This window comes from Ursus arctos, unplaced genomic scaffold (genome assembly GCF_023065955.2).
Source record: "Ursus arctos isolate Adak ecotype North America unplaced genomic scaffold, UrsArc2.0 scaffold_26, whole genome shotgun sequence".
In the NCBI taxonomy this organism is placed as follows: Eukaryota; Metazoa; Chordata; class Mammalia; order Carnivora; family Ursidae; genus Ursus; species Ursus arctos.
In genome coordinates this window covers 13,006,071-13,024,518 of record NW_026622941.1, presented here as the reverse complement: position 1 = coordinate 13,024,518, position 18,448 = coordinate 13,006,071, and the positions used below count along the sequence as shown (strand labels likewise).

The 18,448-nt window shown below is 45.3% G+C and overlaps 1 protein-coding gene across 1 annotated transcript in view; it reads left to right on the top strand.

Annotated features, from left to right (window-relative positions):
• The window catches only part of GRIN2B (glutamate ionotropic receptor NMDA type subunit 2B), a 336,771-nt gene extending 319,391 nt beyond the window's left edge, over window positions 1-17,380 (top strand). The window contains exons 10-13 of the mRNA XM_026502383.2: window positions 8,171-8,331; window positions 10,175-10,362; window positions 12,942-13,180; window positions 15,524-17,380. Of these exons, the coding sequence (XP_026358168.2) occupies window positions 8,171-8,331; window positions 10,175-10,362; window positions 12,942-13,180; window positions 15,524-17,380 (2,445 nt within the window). The remainder of the gene's footprint in view (window positions 1-8,170; window positions 8,332-10,174; window positions 10,363-12,941; window positions 13,181-15,523) is intronic.
• The last annotated feature ends 1,068 nt before the right edge of the window (window positions 17,381-18,448 follow it).

The window sequence follows — 18,448 nt, the reverse complement described above, 5'->3', positions numbered from 1 at the left end:
ATAGAAGAGCAAATTTCATAAAAATAGTAAAAGTAATAAAAGAAGTGGTGAAACAGGGTATGCATGGTAATGAGAATGATAACGGGGGGTGCTGGGGAAGTAAAAAAGTGGTCCCTTCGGGATTCTGATGTTCTGCCACAGCCTCATAATTAGTAGCACAGACCAAACGCCACCCCTGGACGTGAAGCCGTCCTACCTTTTCCCGCGGGTGCCTTGGAAGGCTGAGTGGCATTTGGACATTGATTCTTTTTTGTGATTCAAATGTAAAAGCAGGGCAGAATGGGATGAATATTTATGTGTAGGATTGTCAAGCTTTGAAGACAAAAGCCCCCAAATTCTGTGTCCCATGTGGCTGGACCCTGCAAGCAGGACGTACGGTACCCATGCCCACAAGGTCGTGGTGCTCGTTTGTGCTGATCTGCACATGCTGACCAGACTCCCATGGAATGAGAACCATTTTTCAGGGCGGCCAACTACCCCAGAAGGCATTTTCTTGCCACTTTCTCCATGTTAGGAGAGCTGCTGTCCTTCACAAGCTCTAACTCTAATTAGCCTTGCTGGGCTTTGTCTGGTGCTCAGCACAAAACCCAGCACATGGTCCACATTTAGGAGGGTTTTTGTTTTGTTTTCAGACGCTGCTCTTTCTCCTGGCGTCATGGCCTCAAAGACTTCTCTGGGAATATGTTTCCTCACTCACATGGAAACTAAGCAGTGTTGAAGGAGGGGTCTTCAAGTGGAGGGGTTCTTGCCGTGTAAATGGATATTAACTTCCCATCACCATCCTTCCAAATCCAGCCCATCCTTCCTGCCAGCTTAAATCCAGCCTCCTCCACGAAGCCCTCCAGGCTGGTTGCAGCCTTTCTCTTTCGGAATTCCAGTGGCTCTGGTCCATGCCTGTGCGGACTTGTGTTTTACCTTGTGGTGCACTTGTCGTCTTTCATAGTCTTGGATGGAAGGGGTAGTGTCTGGTGATGCTTCTTCTGTTCCTCCTTACTCCCCCTGGTGTCCAGACCATCGTGGGGGCTCAAGTCCTGCTCTGCCCCTATCTTCATCCTCCGACCTGTTCTTCATGCTGACACGTCTGGGCTCTTTCTCACACAAAAACCCACTCTTGACACACCGCCAGAATTCTTCAGTTACTTCTGGTAACGATGATGATGACAGTAACAGTAATAATAATGATAGCAATAATAGCTAATATGGTGTATTTATCATGTGCCAGGCACTGTGCTAACATTTTGCCCAGATTAACTGCTTGAATACTAAGAAACCTTATGAGGTAGGTGCTGTTATTAGCCCTACTGTACAAATGTGGAACCTGGGGCACAGAGAAGTTAAGTGAAGTCCTCCAGGTCACACAGCTCTCCAGCAGCAGAGCAAGGATTTGAATGCAGACAGTTTGGCTCCAGAGGCTCTGCTCTTTCTTCTGCCTTAGAACGTGAACTCTAAACTTTGTACAGAATTCAAGTCCCTTTGTGACCCAGGCCCTGTCTCCGTCTTCAGCCATGTCAGCCTCCCGTTACCACAGCCACATCTATTAGGTTCTGACAATGACACATGGGCCATGATCTCCAGTCATGCCCAAACTCTCTCACTGCCCAATGTCTTTGCACACTTGTCACTGTCTAGAAACCCCTTTGCTCCTCTTGTCCAACCGGAAGCCTCTCCCTTCTAGTCTTGACCCCCGTGCTGCAGCTTCCGGACTGCTGTTGAGGACCACGCCCTGTGCTCTGTGCTCCCGCTGCAGTGTAGGCACGCTGTTGCATAACACGCATCGCGTGATTCACCACCCCAAGCTCATCCCCTGGTCAGGCCTCGGTGTCTGCTGTTCCCTGGCGCCGCTACACATTCCCCTGGTCCTTGCATGCCTGGTTCCTTTGCGTCATGCCAGTCTTCTTTCAGATGCCACCTTCTCAGAGAGGCCTTTGCAGGACAGCCAGTGTGAACTTGTCCTTCTACCAATCAGACTTTTTCCTATCTAACAGCTGTTTCAGTGTCTTCCTAGCGCTTCGTTTTCACTCCATGAAATTGTCTGTGGTCCTGTTATCTATTGCTGCTCAGCAAACTAACCCCAACGCTCAGTGGCTTGGAGCAAGAACCATTTCATGGTATTTGACTATTGGGGGGGGTCATATATTTGGGCAGGGCTCGACTGGGTGATCCTTCCACTCCATGTGACATCAGCTGAGGTGACAGGGTAGTCATCTGGTAGCTGGGCTGGGCTGCAGCGTCCACAGTGGCTTTCGTCTCCTATCTGGCACCCTGACTGGAATGATCGGAAGCCTGGGCTAGGCTGTAACTGTACACGGGACTGTGATGGCTCCACAGTGGCCTCGGGGTCCTTGGACTTTCTACAGAGTGGATTACTTCCACAGAAGCAAGGTTCCAGGAGGCCCACGTGGAAACTGAAAGCTGCTTATGACTTAGCCTCAGAAGTTCCAGAATGTTACTTCTGCACAGTCTACTGGCCTAGCAAGTCACTGACGCCAGGCCAGAATAATCAAGGGGAGAGGGAACATAGACCTGACCTCTGGGTGGGAGGAGTAGCAAAGAATTTGTGGTTGTCTCTTTGTCCACTGCATTTAAAGAGGGGGGTACTTATTGTTTGCCTCCCTCCTTTACAATGTAAGCTCTCTAAAGGCAAGATCTTATTCTTCTTAATACTGTGGCCCCAGCACCATAAGAGATGTGCACAGGGCAGAGGCCAGTAAATCCTTGCTGAATATCTTTGGGAATGAAAGAATAAAGGAATGAATGAAAAAATGAATGAATGTTTACATCTCTGACTCTCTAATAGTTAAATCTCCTTAAAACAGCTGGATTTTTTTTTCATCTTTGTATCCTTAGTTCTTAATACAGTCCTCTACACTAATAGATGCTCAGCAAATATTTACCAAATGAATTGATGCATTTTAATTATTACAGTTAAAGGAGATATTGTGAGTTATTATGAGCAAATACATGGGTGTTGGATGTGAGTAACCGCTATGAGTGAATTAATAATGCCTTATACATACGAAAATAAGTTTATATATTTATTGAATAAATAAAACGAAATGGACCAGGTCCCCACTTCCCTTTCCCCTTCTCTCTGCAACAGGCTGTATGAGAGGCTCTCTATTAGGAAGGTGGCAGCCACGGCAGCCCCAGGACCCTCCAGTCCTATCGTCTTTGGGTGGGGCAGGGACTTTTACTCCTGGCCCCCTAGCACCTTTCTCCTGGCACAGCTGCCAAGACTAATTCACTTGGAGGTTATTAAGATGGGGACTGAGGTGATGGTCTGAACAGCTAAGAGGGCCGAATTCTGTTTCCCTGCCGCTGCCCAGGAGGATCGAGTGAGATTACAGTTCTCGGTGCATTCGGCATGGTTTTGCCCTTTTGTAAGTGCGTGCCTACAGTAATTGCTGGAAGCCGTGTGTTGATTCCACAGGGTGAGTGTGAGTCAGCATTAGATGTGCCAGAAAGGGAAGGAAACCCTCCCATGGGGCCCCACTTAGAGCGTGCAGCTTCCCTCCCAGCAAGCAGTCTAGGGCTAGTCAGCCAGCGTCTGAGCCGGCAGTGGGAAGGCTCGGCTCCCAGAGGTCAAGCCTCAGCCTGTCGTCCTGCTTCCCCACGTGGCCTTGAACAACTTACCTGGCCTCTTCAGGGCTTCAGTTTCCTCACCTGTGAAGTGGGGCTGATCCTTAAGGTCCCTTTCTTTCTGCATTTTTATTGCTCTATCTAAATCTGTTTTTATAGTCCCAGTCTGGGTAACTCTGGAAAAAGATTCCAAGTTCAAGGAAGCCCTGTAATGGCCAAAGGTGGCCAGTAAGGAATACTGTGGTAAAGTCCCTACTGTAAAATCAGATGGGGGTTAAACAGAAGGGGGAATAAACCACGAGAGACTATGGACTCTGGGAAACAAACTGAGGGCTTCAGAGGCGAGGGGGTGGGGGATTGGGATAGGCTGGTGATGGGTAGTAAGGAGGACACGTATTGCATGGTGCACTGGGTGTTATACGCAAGTAATGAATCATGGAACACTACATCAAAAACTTGGAATGTACTGTATGGTGACTAACATAACATAATAAAAAATTATTATAAAAATTATAATAAAAATAAAAAATAAAATATTTATTATAAATAAATAAAATCAGATGGAGCTTTTTAGTCTAATGACAGTCTCCTAAGTGTATTTAGGCTTTTTAATTTTTTTCTAAAAATTGTTTCTTGGGGTCCTCCCTGTTCTATGGATTTTAAGACTCTTGGTTCTTGACAGTACAAAATGTTACTCCCTCCCAAAACCCCAGAGAGCATTGATTACCATTCAGGTCAAACAAGTGCCATATAATGCCTCACCACTTGGGGTAAATTTTATTACAGGGCATTTAGTGGAAGCGTCAAGGTATCGGGAAGATTATTCTTTCCTTCCTTCCCCACAGGCCTTGCTGAACATGTACTTCTCTATGGCCATGAATTTTAGTCAAGTTCAAGTTCCAATGACAGTTTTTTGTTTTGTTTTGTTTTGTTTTGTTTTGTTTTGTTTAAATCTGAGTTTTATTTAAGCCTCACAAGCTGGGACAAGAATTTTCAAAGGAAAAGCCAAGCTCACTTCTGCCTCTGCTTTGGCTAATTCTGGGGCAGTGCACTCACATTCTTGGTCCCCAGAGCTGGCCTAGTTTAAGGAACAAATTAGAGAACAAGAGTTTTCCATCTTAGAAACACTGGCTAACATAAGACAATTTTAGATATTAAAGTTTCGTCCTCACAGAAGCAGTTAATGATTTTTAGAATCCACCATGTGCCAGATATCGTGTTGAGTGATTTCCTATATTTATCTTATTATTAATCAAAAATAATGCTTCCAGAAAAATGGGGCTCTGTGAATTTTAGTAACTTGCCCATGTTCACACAGCTGGTCAGAGAAAGAACTAGAAGCCAAACACAAATTATCTGCCTCCAAGACCAGTGCTTTCCAAGGACTGGGCTTTCCCATTCTTTCGGTGCTTGCTGGTTCCTCTGATTGTTTTCTTCTGAAGGATGCTTCCACTCTGAGCCTTGCTCTGTTATCATTCATTTCCTTTAGATTTTTAATAGTTTTAATCGATTTTCAAATATTTTCTCTCCATCGGTGGCTTGTCTCTTCATGATCTTAACTGTGTCTTTCAAAGAGTTCTTAATTTAGATGAAGTCTGATTTTTTTCCTTTTTTTCTTTTTCTTTTCTTTTCTTTTTTTTTTTTTTTTTGGTGGATTGTGCTGTTGGTGTCATATGTAGAAATCTTTGTGTAACTTGAGGTTACAAAGACTTTTTCCTGTATTTTCTCCTAGAAGTATTACAGTTCATATTTAGGTGTATGATTCATTTTGTGTTAATTTCTTTGTGTCTCCTGAGGTGTGGAATGAAGTTGTTTTTTGTTGTTGTTGTTGTTGTTGTTTTTTGCATATGGAAATCTAATCATTCCAGTACCATTTGTTGAAGACACTTCTATCTCCACTTTATCAGCCTTTGCACCATTTGTGTGTTGGTCTATGGCTGGGCACTCTACTCTCTTCTGATGATCTCCTCTTCTATCCATGCTCATGTCACACTGTCACGATCGCTATCACTTTATGACAAGTCTAAAAGTCAGGTCTTATAAGTCCTTACTTTTTGTCTTTTTTGCAGAGTCATCTTTGGCTATTTCAGGTCCTTGATCATTTCTTTAGTTTTTATTTATTCAAAGATATAGTTATAAAACAACATCCGGAAATCTGAAGATAATTTAAAATTTAAGGTTATGAAAGAGTAGTACTTCCATAATCTAGCTTCATCAGGAAGTGAGGTACTCAGGGCATCAGATTCCATTTGGTTAATCAAAATTGTTGCGTATACCTTATGTGGATTGCCAATTAAAAAAAAAGACTAGAAACATAGGGATTTATACTGGAATTGAACTGGACATGGTTTCAACTTTCACTGATGTTTCAGAAAATACTTTGGGCCCGAGAATATCTTGGTCATTGTGAACATCAGCTGTCATTGCCCGAGCAAAGTGGAGAATCCCTGGTCAGAGGGAGTCCATTTGTTTGTATTTCTGCCTGCCATAGTACGTACTCTGCTTTTGATTTGAGGGATACCTTCTTTCAAACAAGTGAAGTGTTATAATTGACAGTGATATGCGTAGCATTCTGTCTCTTCCAGTAAAGCATATCCCTGTTTACTTAAACTTGCTGTCTGCTGGGGGACAGTGAGGAATGCTATTAATTAAGCCAGTTGATTCCAGATAATGTTAGCCATTACTACCACTGTGTGACATTGAGCAAATTACTTGTCCCCTTTGCCTCGGTCTTCATCTGTGAAATGAGAGGTTTGAACTAGTTAACCCTGAGTGGCTTATCCAACTCTAAAATTCTTTCACTCTTTTATTCACTTAAAAATCACAGCCCTTTCAAAACCAATTAAACAAAAACTCTTAATAGCAAAAAGCACTGTGGTAAATCAGACTAGGGGCCTTTTGAGTCAGGAAGTAGTGGTCTTTTGATGCATTGCAGATTGCCTGACACCACTGCATGACTCTGCTTTTAACTATGGCCAACTCTGAGCACTGATGATGGCATTTTCGGTTCCTGGTGCTATGACATTTTGTGGTTTATGAAATCCCCCTATTCTGAGAAGCTCTTGAGCTTTTCAGGTCAAGGGACAGAGAAAGGAGAATGTCTCCTAAGCCCACACAAGTCCAGAGGATCAGAGTACTCCTGAGTTGGCAGGTTAGATTTTCAAATATATCTCCAAAGTCAATGGTACAGTATTGAAACCAAGAGGACTTTAAAGGTCTACATTGTCTTTCCTATGCCAAGGTATAGCAGAGCTACTCTGGTCATATTCTATCTGATCACTGATGTCCTAGCAGAATGGAAAGGTTGGAGAGTGTGAAGTTTACTGGGGAATGCAGAATATAGACATGATTAAAAATAATATAAAGAATCTTTATTGAGGACTCACTGTGTGCAAGGTGCTCTGCCAGGCACTTCTTATACATTATATCCTTTCATCCACGTAACAGTCTTGAAATTAGACATTATTTTCTCCCTCTTGCAAATGAGGAGATGGTGCACAGAGAGTTCATGTTTTTTGCCCAAGATTGCACAGTAGTAAGTGGCAGAGCTGATCTTCAGCCTATATCTTTCTCAATCTAGAGCTTAAACTCTTAATGACTATATCAGAGACTAGCTCTCAGAACTTAGCCAGCTCATTTAGTGCATAATTGCATTTGTAGTGTGATAGAAACTAAGAACAACAAGTCATTTTGGGTAGACTTGATGGAGGAAAGAACTCACAGAAGGTGTCCTGAAGAAATTGCTTTGAGTTACATTTTGAGATGAAGGACATGAATTGGCCTCAAGAGAAAAGTGAGTTCATGCTGAGGGGACAGACTATATGAGGCCATGAAGATACAAATGAATAAATTATTTGTTCAGGAAGCAATGTATAGACTTACTCATTGCAGGGCAATAACAGAAATAAAGCTGATGTCATAGAGGTGAAAAATCCAAGAGATTTTACTTTGTTATGCTGGGCACTGGAGATCCACTCCCAGTTCTTAAGCAAGGGAAGGAACATAATTAAAACTGTATTTGATTTTACAATTTATTCTATAACTCGTATAGAACAAATAGGGGCTTTTAATGCATGAAGGAAGGTCAAGAGAAAATTTCTTAGCAAAATATATTTGATACCCAACAAATTATTTTCAGGAGTACCTCGTAGCTCATCCCACTGAAGTCCTGTAGCCTCAAATGGTACAATGACAATGTATTTAGTCCCCTAAATTAAGAGGCCTGGAAACATATTTTACACAATTTTCAAATATCAAGCTGACTAAACCACTGCATTTAAGCTGCACACTCCCATCATCACTGGTATTGTGCAGTATGTGTAAATGGAACATGCAAAGATTGTAGATTAAATCCAGGATTGGGCTAATAAAAAGCTCTCAACAATATGTATTAAATCGAGTTGAAGTCCTCTTTCAGTTAGCATCTGCTGTTCCGAAGTGAGGGCCAATGTATTTGGTGAACTAGAGTTGGGTCCCTTCCATTATAAATCCACGAATGCTAACTTAATATCTCTTCACATTTTCTGAAGCATTTTCTTTCTTTCTCTCTCTCTCTTTCCCTCTCCCTCTCACTCTCTTTCTCTCTCTCCAGTTCCAGAGACCTAATGACTTCTCACCCCCTTTTCGCTTTGGGACTGTGCCCAATGGCAGCACAGAGAGGAATATTCGCAATAACTACGCAGAAATGCATGCCTACATGGGAAAGTTCAACCAGAGGGGTGTAGATGATGCATTGCTCTCCCTGAAAACAGGGTAAGAACTGCTTCCAAGCTCAGAGTCTTTGATATGTTTCTCACATTTATTAAATGTACACTGAATCAGATATATCATGCTTGGGTGCCAGACAAAGTTAAAGCAAAGAAGACTGCATTTGCTTTCTATGGATTTCCAAGTTGAATTTGACAATACAATTCAGGCCAGTGCACAAAGATTCCTATGCTCTTATATACTTCTATGTATTTTTGTTTTAGCAATTATATTCTACTTGCATTAATGTAACCATGAAACAGGAATGGAATAGCCATAAATGCGGAAGGGAAGAGTCAAGGCTAAGGTTCATGTATTATGCATGAAAAGAAGACCTGTTGACCAGAAGGTGAAAATGATATTTCTGTTGTCTTGCGGACAAGGGAGAAATGAAAGAAGAAAATGGTGAAGGTTTTTAGACAACAAACAGTGAGAAGGTGTTGACTGATCTCCAGTTCCAGCTTTTGTTGGTGTTCTTTGATCCAGCTTTATACTCTAGAAAGTATTTGTTTGTTAAAAGGAGCTCATGAACTGCAAATACATTGGCTTGCATAATCCCAGCCACATTGGTCCCTTTATTCATTTGGCCTCTCGAAGCCACAGCTGTGGAATAAGACAGATAATTGAGCATTATAGATGTTGGGACTTTGGGGTGAAGGGGTCTTGTAACTGATTTCCTGTGTTGTATGATAACTAGCAGCACTTGCACCTCCCAGTGGCTCCAGTTCTGAGAGAGCCACCCAGATGCATGTGTACTTAAATACTGTTAGACTCTGTCTTATCACCATAAAGTCACAGCAGATACCAGGAGACGGGATTTGAGCTTGGGCATAGGACAGACTTTGGTAGGTCGCCTGGCCCCTGGTACAACCACAGTTGTCAATCATATCAGGTTTTGGGTTTTTTGGTGTGCCACTTTTCTATCGGGTACTCATGGGCTTTTTGGAAAATGTTCTGTATCTTAACATACCAGAAAAGGCTTATTTTTTCTCAAGGAGGGATAAAGCTAACTTACCTTGTAAAAGTGAAGGGGATGATGCATGCTTTTCTTTCTTGCAGACCTCTCTATATTACCTACCTATATGGCTATATCTGGATTTCTTTCTCTACTTTTAATGTGTTTAAATGTTGGTTTGAAATACTGGTCCAGGCCTTCCTGCCCTTACCCCTAGTCTTACTACCTTCCCTACATACTCCTTCCTTGGAAAGCACAATATACAAAGAGATTCTTAGATGTTTCGGAACTTGAGAGATCTGAATTCTTCTATCTGTTGGATTCTCCTATAGTTGTGCACATTTGCTCTTAACACAAGCCTGTGCTGCTACCACCCCGACTACTCATTTCTTTCCTTGTGCTGCAAAACAGAATATTGAAACCTTTCTGACCACAAAAATAGCATTGCACAGCTATTGAAACACATACACCTACACTTATCCCCACTCTGGACTGTAATGAACTGAGAAATGAAAAATGTTATATAAATCTAACCCATGCTATTTGTTGTTATCATCGTGATGGTTACTTTTCATTATTTTGGTTATTATTTTTATTGATTCCTTTTTACTCCTTCTCCTTTCAGACACAGCTTATGAGTTGGCTTCAGGCCCGACTTACATTCTCATCATTCCCAGTGGGAGGGAAAGAACTCCTCCTTTCAACCTGAAATCACATAAAGAACAGCCTGGGATTTAGGCTTTAGATTCTGGCTGAGTTCCAACTTGAGCCTTACTTTGAACCAGTTCTCCCCATCATTTGCTAGAGCCCTACCGCTTCATTTTAATGGCTCCATAGGTAGTTTTGTACTAAAAGTTCTCCACTGGACTGTTTGTTTGCTTCTTTTTTGCACAGGAAACTGGATGCCTTCATCTATGATGCAGCAGTGCTGAACTACATGGCGGGCAGAGATGAAGGCTGCAAGCTGGTGACCATTGGCAGTGGAAAGGTCTTTGCCTCCACTGGTTATGGCATTGCCATCCAAAAAGATTCTGGGTGGAAGCGCCAGGTGGACCTTGCTATCCTGCAGCTTTTTGGAGATGGTGAGTCAAAGATGGTGGCTCTTCTGATGGCCAGTCCAAAATACCAACCCTTCTTTCTTCTCCACTCCTGTAACCCCCGCCTTTCCAGAAAAGTATTTCACAGTATATTACGAAACTTGGAGGTAGGTACGAGTGTCCTAGGACTGCTGTAACAAAGTACCACCGCTGAGTGACTTAAATCATAGAAATTTGGCTCACATTTCTAGAGGCCAGAAGTCTAAGATCAAAGTGTCAGCATTGCTTCCTTCTGCAGGCCTCGAGGGAGACTCTGTTCCATGCCCCTCCCCTAGCTCATGGTGGTTTGCTGGCAATCTTTAGCATTCCTTCACTTGTAGACATATCAGCCCATCTCTGCCTTCGTGTTCACATGGCATTTTCCCTACATGCCTGCTGTCTCTCTCTACATGTGTATGTCTGATTTCCGCCATTTTTAAGGATGCCAATTATATTGGATTAGGGGACCACCCTACTCCAGGATAACCTCCTCTTAACTAATTCCATCTGCAATTACCTCATTTCCAAATAAAGTCACATTTCAAGGGACTGGAGATTAGGACTTCCAACAGAGGAATTTGGCAGGAGTGGAGGGTACTGGGAAGGTGGACACAATTCAACCCATAACTGGGTGAAATTTGGGAGGGAGTATTAGAGTAGTTGGTCAAGGAGGTATGTCTCAAGATTACAGGGTATGATCAACCTTTCAGGGATAAAGTAAGAGAAGCTAGTATTAGATGTTCCAAACAATCTTCTCACATGTGGCCAGAGCAGTGGATAGAACTTCAGAAAGGTCTCTGCTTTTTCTGGGTCCAGAGAAAGGGCAGAGAAGTATACTTGTGGCCACCTATCCATTCTTCCCTCTCTCCCATCTTGCTCTTTCAGCTAGAAGACATAGGAATCAGGGACAGGGTCCTCTGAGACAGCACTCATAAGGCATTCCCTAGTATCATTCTGGCAGGAGACCGAGCAGTGAGCTTGCTTTGAAAAAAAAAAAAAAAACTCATCTCCAATTTCATTATACTCATGTCTTCTGTATCCCTCTTTACTTTGTTGTCTAAAGTACCTACCCTTCCTGTTAGCCTCCCAGAAGCTAATCCAGTTATGGGTGAGGAGCCTGACTCTGCTTGGCCCCAAAGGCCATCAGCCGGTGGTTCTCTAAATTGTGTCTACAGAACCTTTGCTGTTAGGGATGAGATAAGAGGCAGAAGAATACAGCTGGATTTTCAGACTCCTGGTGAAGTTGGTTGTTCCACTAGTTAGGAAAATCACAGTTTGATCAAAGAAATGAGTAAAATGTGATTTGGTTAACCTAGAAAGATGAGAGGGTTCTAGCTGGAGTGCTAACGGGCCATGTTGGTCTGAGGGCTTCTGAAATTCTCATGTAGCTCTCACCCAAAGGCAATACAGAGCCTCTGTCTATGAGGAAGGATGGCCGTAGAGATGACTGGGAGAAGTTGCCAAAGCTCTAGTTGGTTTATGCAAAGTTCAAATTTTTAGCCAGACTGGAATTATTAGAACAGACAGTTTCCTTCATGAGGTGTTCAGAATTTTGTTTGCCTAGAATTAGATGCATTCTGGGGCACGTGGATTCCTTCATTTTCCTTTTGTCTAGGGTTTCTGCCTTGCTAATTCCTCATATCCAGTGAAGTGGATAAAGGTTATTGTCCCTGGCATGAATCGAATTAATCAAAGCTTCCCTAAGTGGTGTTACAAGGAGGCAGGTCTGAATTTGGTGGTCTCGTTTGAGTCAAGCTCGCTCCCCCTTACTCTTACTATTTCTTTTTCCCTCTGCAACAAGAGATCAGTAAGTGTGAGGGTCCATGGGGAGTCAATCAGTTTCTCTGCTTATCTCTCTCTGCCCTTCCTGCCCCAGCCCAATCTGATTTGCATATTTTCAAGAGCAGTTTTCTGAATCTCATGTTTGATTAATGTTATTTCTTACTATCTGCAAAATAAAATACAAAGTGCTTACTTAGTCTGATACTCAAGCCCTCAGCAATCTTGCTTCAGCCTTTTTTGTTTGGTTTCCTGTGCTTCCTTTTACTCTGGTTGAGCTGTTCTGCATGTCTTTCCCAAATAAGCCTTGTGTTTTCCCACCTTCTTCCCATTGATCATGCCATTTCTGCTGCCTGGAGTGCCTTTTCATGCAAATAAATTAAAATTCACCCATTTACTATGTCCACCTGCAAGTCCTACCTTCCTCATGAAAACCCACAGGCCACCCCATCCACAAAATTACTCTCATGAATTTGAACCCCTGTTACCTGAATATTGCTAGTCATATTGATTACTTATATATCAATTGGCACTGGATAGAGAATGGAGAGCAGGGGTAATGCCTAATATCTTTGTGTCACTGCAGTACCCACATTAAGCTGTCACTGAATACTTGTCAAATACATTGGTGAGTTAATATATAGTGGTATTAGTAAAATTACTGGGAACTTTATTAATTTGCTTTCTGTCTTCCTGTCTCTTTCTCTCTCATGTTTTTCTGTCTCTTCCCCAATACCCCTCTTGTCCCCTTTCTCTGCTCTTCTGTCTTCTCTCTTTACCTGTTTTCCTTTCTGCTGTGTCTCCAGGGGAGATGGAGGAGCTGGAAGCTCTCTGGCTCACTGGCATTTGCCACAACGAAAAGAATGAGGTCATGAGCAGCCAGCTGGACATTGACAACATGGCGGGCGTCTTCTACATGTTGGGGGCAGCCATGGCTCTCAGTCTCATCACCTTCATCTGCGAACACCTTTTCTATTGGCAGTTCCGGCACTGCTTTATGGGTGTCTGTTCTGGCAAGCCTGGCATGGTCTTCTCCATCAGCAGAGTAAGTGGTTTGATTGAGGTGCCGGGGGCTTGTGAAGTGCTTAGTCTAGCACTGTGCAAAGCAGAGAGACCCAGGCAGGCACTAACTCCAGCATTCTGCAGCTAAAGCCAGAAACTACATCATGAACGTTTCCCCAGGGGGTCGGGTGATATAATTTCAGGTGGCTCAAAAACAACGGGTGATACTATTTTTCCTTCAAGAAACAGCTTTGTGTGTGGGGTTTGGGCATTTGGTTTTCAATAAGAACTGGCAGATCTGTCAAAGTGAAAAATTTGGCCTTCTACCAAATGCCTTCCATCACCATTAGTTAATTCTGTATGGGCTGTATTAATCATTTAATCTTTTTTTTTTTAAATCACAACTCTATTCAAATAGTGAAATGTAATGTATCTCTCTTACTCTGACATACAAAGATATATTATTGGTAGTTCCACTCTTCCACACAGTTTTAAGCATGTGTGAGTTATGGGGGGGTTTAAGAGCTTTGCAGGACCTTCAGAAGTAAGTACTGACCCATAAAAAATTTACATTCCAGAAATTTCCTTAATTGGAACAAGAGTATAACTCTTAAGTTCTTCTTTATTTAGGTCTCTTCTAAGTTTCTAGTCCAAAGTGAGGATTTGGGACTCAGTTTTCAGTATGAACAAAGGATCACAGGGAAGGGGGAGGGGGAAAGCAGGCTTCTTTTAATTTTGTCAGTAAGGTTATAGGATTCATTCATGAGAAATGACCTCTGATGTCCTTTTAGAATAGAGGTCTAGATTTCAGATATAACTAACTTTGGCTCTAATGGAGTTATGTAAGAAAATGGATTTCTCATTAAGTTGTTCTATCTTTTCATCATTTTCCTATAGTATTTTAGTGATAGAGAACAGTTTCCTCTCTGGCTGTGAACTGATTCAAGCCATTCAGTAAGCAAGCAGGAGGAAGGAACCTGTGGTCCCTGAGCCACATTGCTCCGCTCTGTGGTCCTTTCTAAGGTCCCAGATAGGGTGCTGGCAGAAGCAGTGGGAGCTGGCGGCCTGTAATAGAAATCCCATTCATAGACCTGCAGCACAATTAAGACTTCCGCAGAGGAAAGACGCTCAGCACTTTCCCTTGGCCGTAATCAAGAAGAGTTAGAAACCAAGGAAAGTAACCTTACCTTGAAGATCTCGTGTCTCGCTACTGCCCTCTGGGACGGCGAGGCTCACCTCACCTAAACCTCTCTTCTTGCCCCCTTAACTGCAATTCTCCGTTCTAATCTTCTCTGCTCTCCTCCCCATCTATCGGGGCAACTTCCCTTCCAAATCAATCCCCTTTGTTTCAAAGACGCAATTCAAATGACCTCCCCTTCACATATTTCCCTTGCCAGGGAGAAAAGTTCCAAATGTGTCCACCTTTCAAGGCAGGGAGCAAGACGTTAGCAGGTTAGCTTGACTTGGGACTTGACCCCAACCCATTACCTCTCCTGGATGGTGTTCTTCAAGGCCTGGTATACAGAGCTGCACCAGGGAGTTCTCAATCAATAGTAATTTGTCACGATATTAATTATGTATGATAAGATTAAGCTAGTGAGAAAGTATAAGAAGGAAACCAGGAGCTAAGGAGAATAAATGAGAGGTTCAACAAGGGAATTATTTATTCCTATTTAGTACTTGATATCTGTCCCAGTTCTGCCCTCCCACATTGTAGGGCACAGCGGGAAAAAAATCCTTCTTTGACCCCAGGGCTCTCTGACTCTCTCTGTGAATTTGGTTCATGCTTGGCTCAAGAAGAGAACTGCTCAGCCATTCTTTGGTGACCAAAATCCTAAAAACCACTCAAAGTTTGTCAGAGCTGGAAAAGAGTGGCTCTTGTGAGCTCCAAGCTTCCCCGTGCTATCCTGCCAGCCGAGGGTGGCCGGCCGCGGCAGAACAGCCCCAACATCCGTGGCGCATAACTGTCGATGTCCAGGCATCTGACAATAATTTTTGCCATCCATTGATATCACAACCTCATTTTTAAGATGCAGAAACCTAGGCCTAGGAAGGAAAATCAATGCAAGTCACTGATGGAGTGGCGGCGTTAGAATGTCATGTCCTATGATTCCAGTCTATCTGCTCAAGTCACGTGGAGTGGCCGTGTCCCCTCACACAGCCAGACCACTAAGCTTAGCTCATGCTACAAAACTGGCTCAATCCTGGTGATAAATCAGGCAAGCTTCTATCCACACCGTTTTATGAGTATACCAAGACCACTTCATGTTTTCCCCGACTTTTCTTCTCCAGCGAGACAGTTAGTAGCGGGGGAGGGGCGAGTGTTGTCTGTGTCATTTCCAGCCTCGCTGGAGACCTGACCCGTCTCCTCCTCTTCTCGCTCCAGGGTATCTACAGCTGCATCCATGGAGTGGCTATCGAGGAGCGCCAGTCCGTGATGAACTCCCCCACCGCGACCATGAACAACACACACTCCAACATCCTGCGCCTGCTCCGCACGGCCAAGAACATGGCCAACCTGTCTGGTGTGAACGGCTCCCCCCAGAGCGCCCTGGACTTCATCCGACGGGAGTCATCCGTCTACGACATCTCCGAGCACCGCCGCAGCTTCACGCATTCCGACTGCAAATCCTACAACAACCCGCCGTGTGAGGAGAACCTCTTCAGCGACTACATCAGTGAGGTGGAGAGAACTTTTGGTAACCTGCAGCTGAAGGACAGCAACGTGTACCAAGATCATTATCACCACCACCACCGGCCCCACAGCATCGGCAGCGCCAGCTCCATCGACGGGCTCTACGACTGCGACAACCCACCTTTCACCACCCAGCCACGGTCCATCAGCAAGAAGCCCCTGGACGTTGGCCTGCCCTCCTCCAAACACAGCCAGCTAAGCGACCTGTACGGCAAGTTCTCCTTCAAGAGCGACCGCTACAGTGGCCACGATGACCTGATCCGCTCGGACGTGTCCGACATCTCCACTCACACGGTCACCTACGGAAACATCGAGGGCAATGCCGCCAAGAGGCGTAAGCAGCAATACAAGGACAGCCTGAAGAAGCGGCCGGCCTCGGCCAAGTCCCGACGGGAGTTTGACGAGATCGAGCTGGCCTACCGCCGCCGGCCACCCCGCTCCCCTGACCACAAGCGTTACTTCAGGGACAAGGAAGGGCTCCGGGACTTCTACCTGGACCAGTTCCGCCCGAAGGAGAACTCCCCGCACTGGGAGCACGTGGACCTGACGGATATCTACAAGGAGCAGAGCGAGGACTTCAAGCGCGACTCGGTCAGTGGAGGCGGGCCCTGTACCAACAGGTCTCACATCAAGCACGGGGCGGGCGACAAACACGGTGTGGTCAGCGGGGTCCCGGCTCCCTGGGAGAAGAACCTGACCAACGTGGATTGGGAGGAGCGCTCCGGGGGCAACTTCTGCCGCAGCTGCCCGTCCAAGCTGCACAACTACTCCACGGCGGTGACTGGGCAGAACTCGGGCCGGCAGGCGTGCATCCGGTGCGAGGCCTGCAAGAAAGCAGGCAACCTGTATGACATCAGCGAGGACAACTCCCTGCAGGAGCTGGACCAGCCAGCCGCCCCCGTGGCGGTGCCGTCCAACGCCCCCAGCGCCAAGTACCCCCAGAGCCCGACCAACTCCAAGGCCCAGAAGAAGACCCGGAACAAACTGCGCCGGCAGCACTCCTACGACACCTTCGTGGACCTGCAGAAGGAAGAAGCCGCCTTGGCCCCGCGCAGCGTGAGCCTGAAAGACAAGGGCCGCTTCCTGGATGGGAGTCCCTACGCCCACATGTTTGAGATGCCAGCTGGCGAGAGCACCTTTGCCAACAGCAAGTCCTCAGTGCCCACCGCCGGACACCACCACCACAACAACCCCGGCGGCGGCTACATGCTCAGCAAGTCGCTCTACCCCGACCGGGTCACGCAAAACCCTTTCATCCCCACTTTCGGGGACGACCAGTGCTTGCTCCATGGCAGCAAATCCTACTTCTTCAGGCAGCCCACGGTGGCGGGGGCGCCGAAAGCCAGGCCAGACTTCCGCGCCCTTGTCACCAACAAGCCGGTGGTCTCGGCCCTTCACGGGGCTGTGCCAGGCCGTTTCCAGAAAGACATCTGTATAGGGAACCAGTCCAACCCCTGTGTGCCTAACAACAAAAACCCCAGGGCTTTCAATGGCTCCAGCAATGGGCATGTTTATGAGAAACTTTCTAGTATTGAGTCTGATGTCTGAGTGAGGGAAGAGAGAGGTGTTAAGGTGGGTACGGGAGGGTGGGGCTGTGGGCGTGTGGTGCGCATGTCACGGAGGGTGACGGGGGTGAACTTGGTTCCCATTTGCTCCTTTCTTGTTGTTTTCCTTTATTTACGGAATCCTGGAGTTCTGATTCCTTCCGAGGGCAACCCTGGTGACCAGCACCGTCTCCCCTCCCTTTCCAGTTCTCTCCTCCCTCCCCATCTGTCAGTCGTTCCTGGTCCCGGGAAAGAGTACAGCGGGCTCGCTCAGCACAGCACCGGGAGGGCAAAGTGGTGAGAGGAGGTGGCTGCACGCAGGCTTCCTCCCAGCGTGGAAGGACTGTTTGCCACCCACTTGGAGTGAAGCAGGGAGACCCAAAAGGAGGCCACGTGAGCACAGGATAGCTCTTCCCAAACGGATCTTTAGGTTTAGGTGAGAAAGCAAAAGTGTCCAAATACGACCATTTAGCATACTGCCTGTGAATGCAAAGAGGCTTTTGCTAAATTCTTGTCACCTAGGTGGCGTCTGTTTAGGGATCGTGTGCCACGCAGAGGGCAGGAGGCCATGTGTGTTTATATATAAGCCAAAAAAGTAAAATGTCCGTTTCAATTCCATGAGACCCGTTGGTGGTGAACTGGGACAAAAAGGTCACGGGCGGATGACAGCACTTTAGAGCTGTGCTCCATGGTGCATTCGAGACAAGAGAGGATGGACTGCATGTGCATGAGTGTCCGTGTACACTTGTACGTGCATGTCGTCTACACAGGCACGCAGTCAGGGGCCTGTACATGTAGACGTGGCAACCTTGACTCACAACGCCGTTTCTTTCTACATCCCCAAACAGTGTGCTCATTTTGGCTTATATACAAACAGAGATGGTCGTATGTTACCTGAATGTTGGCTGTCTCTCCCCTTCACCCTTCCTGAACAAGGAGAATGGAAGTTCTTGACAGAGAAGATGATGCGGTCTAGACAAAAAGATGATGAACCATCCTACAAGAGCAAGGTACAAAAATAACTCCTCCGTGGTTCAACCCACTTTGACCGAGAACTTTCCAGGAAAGCGAA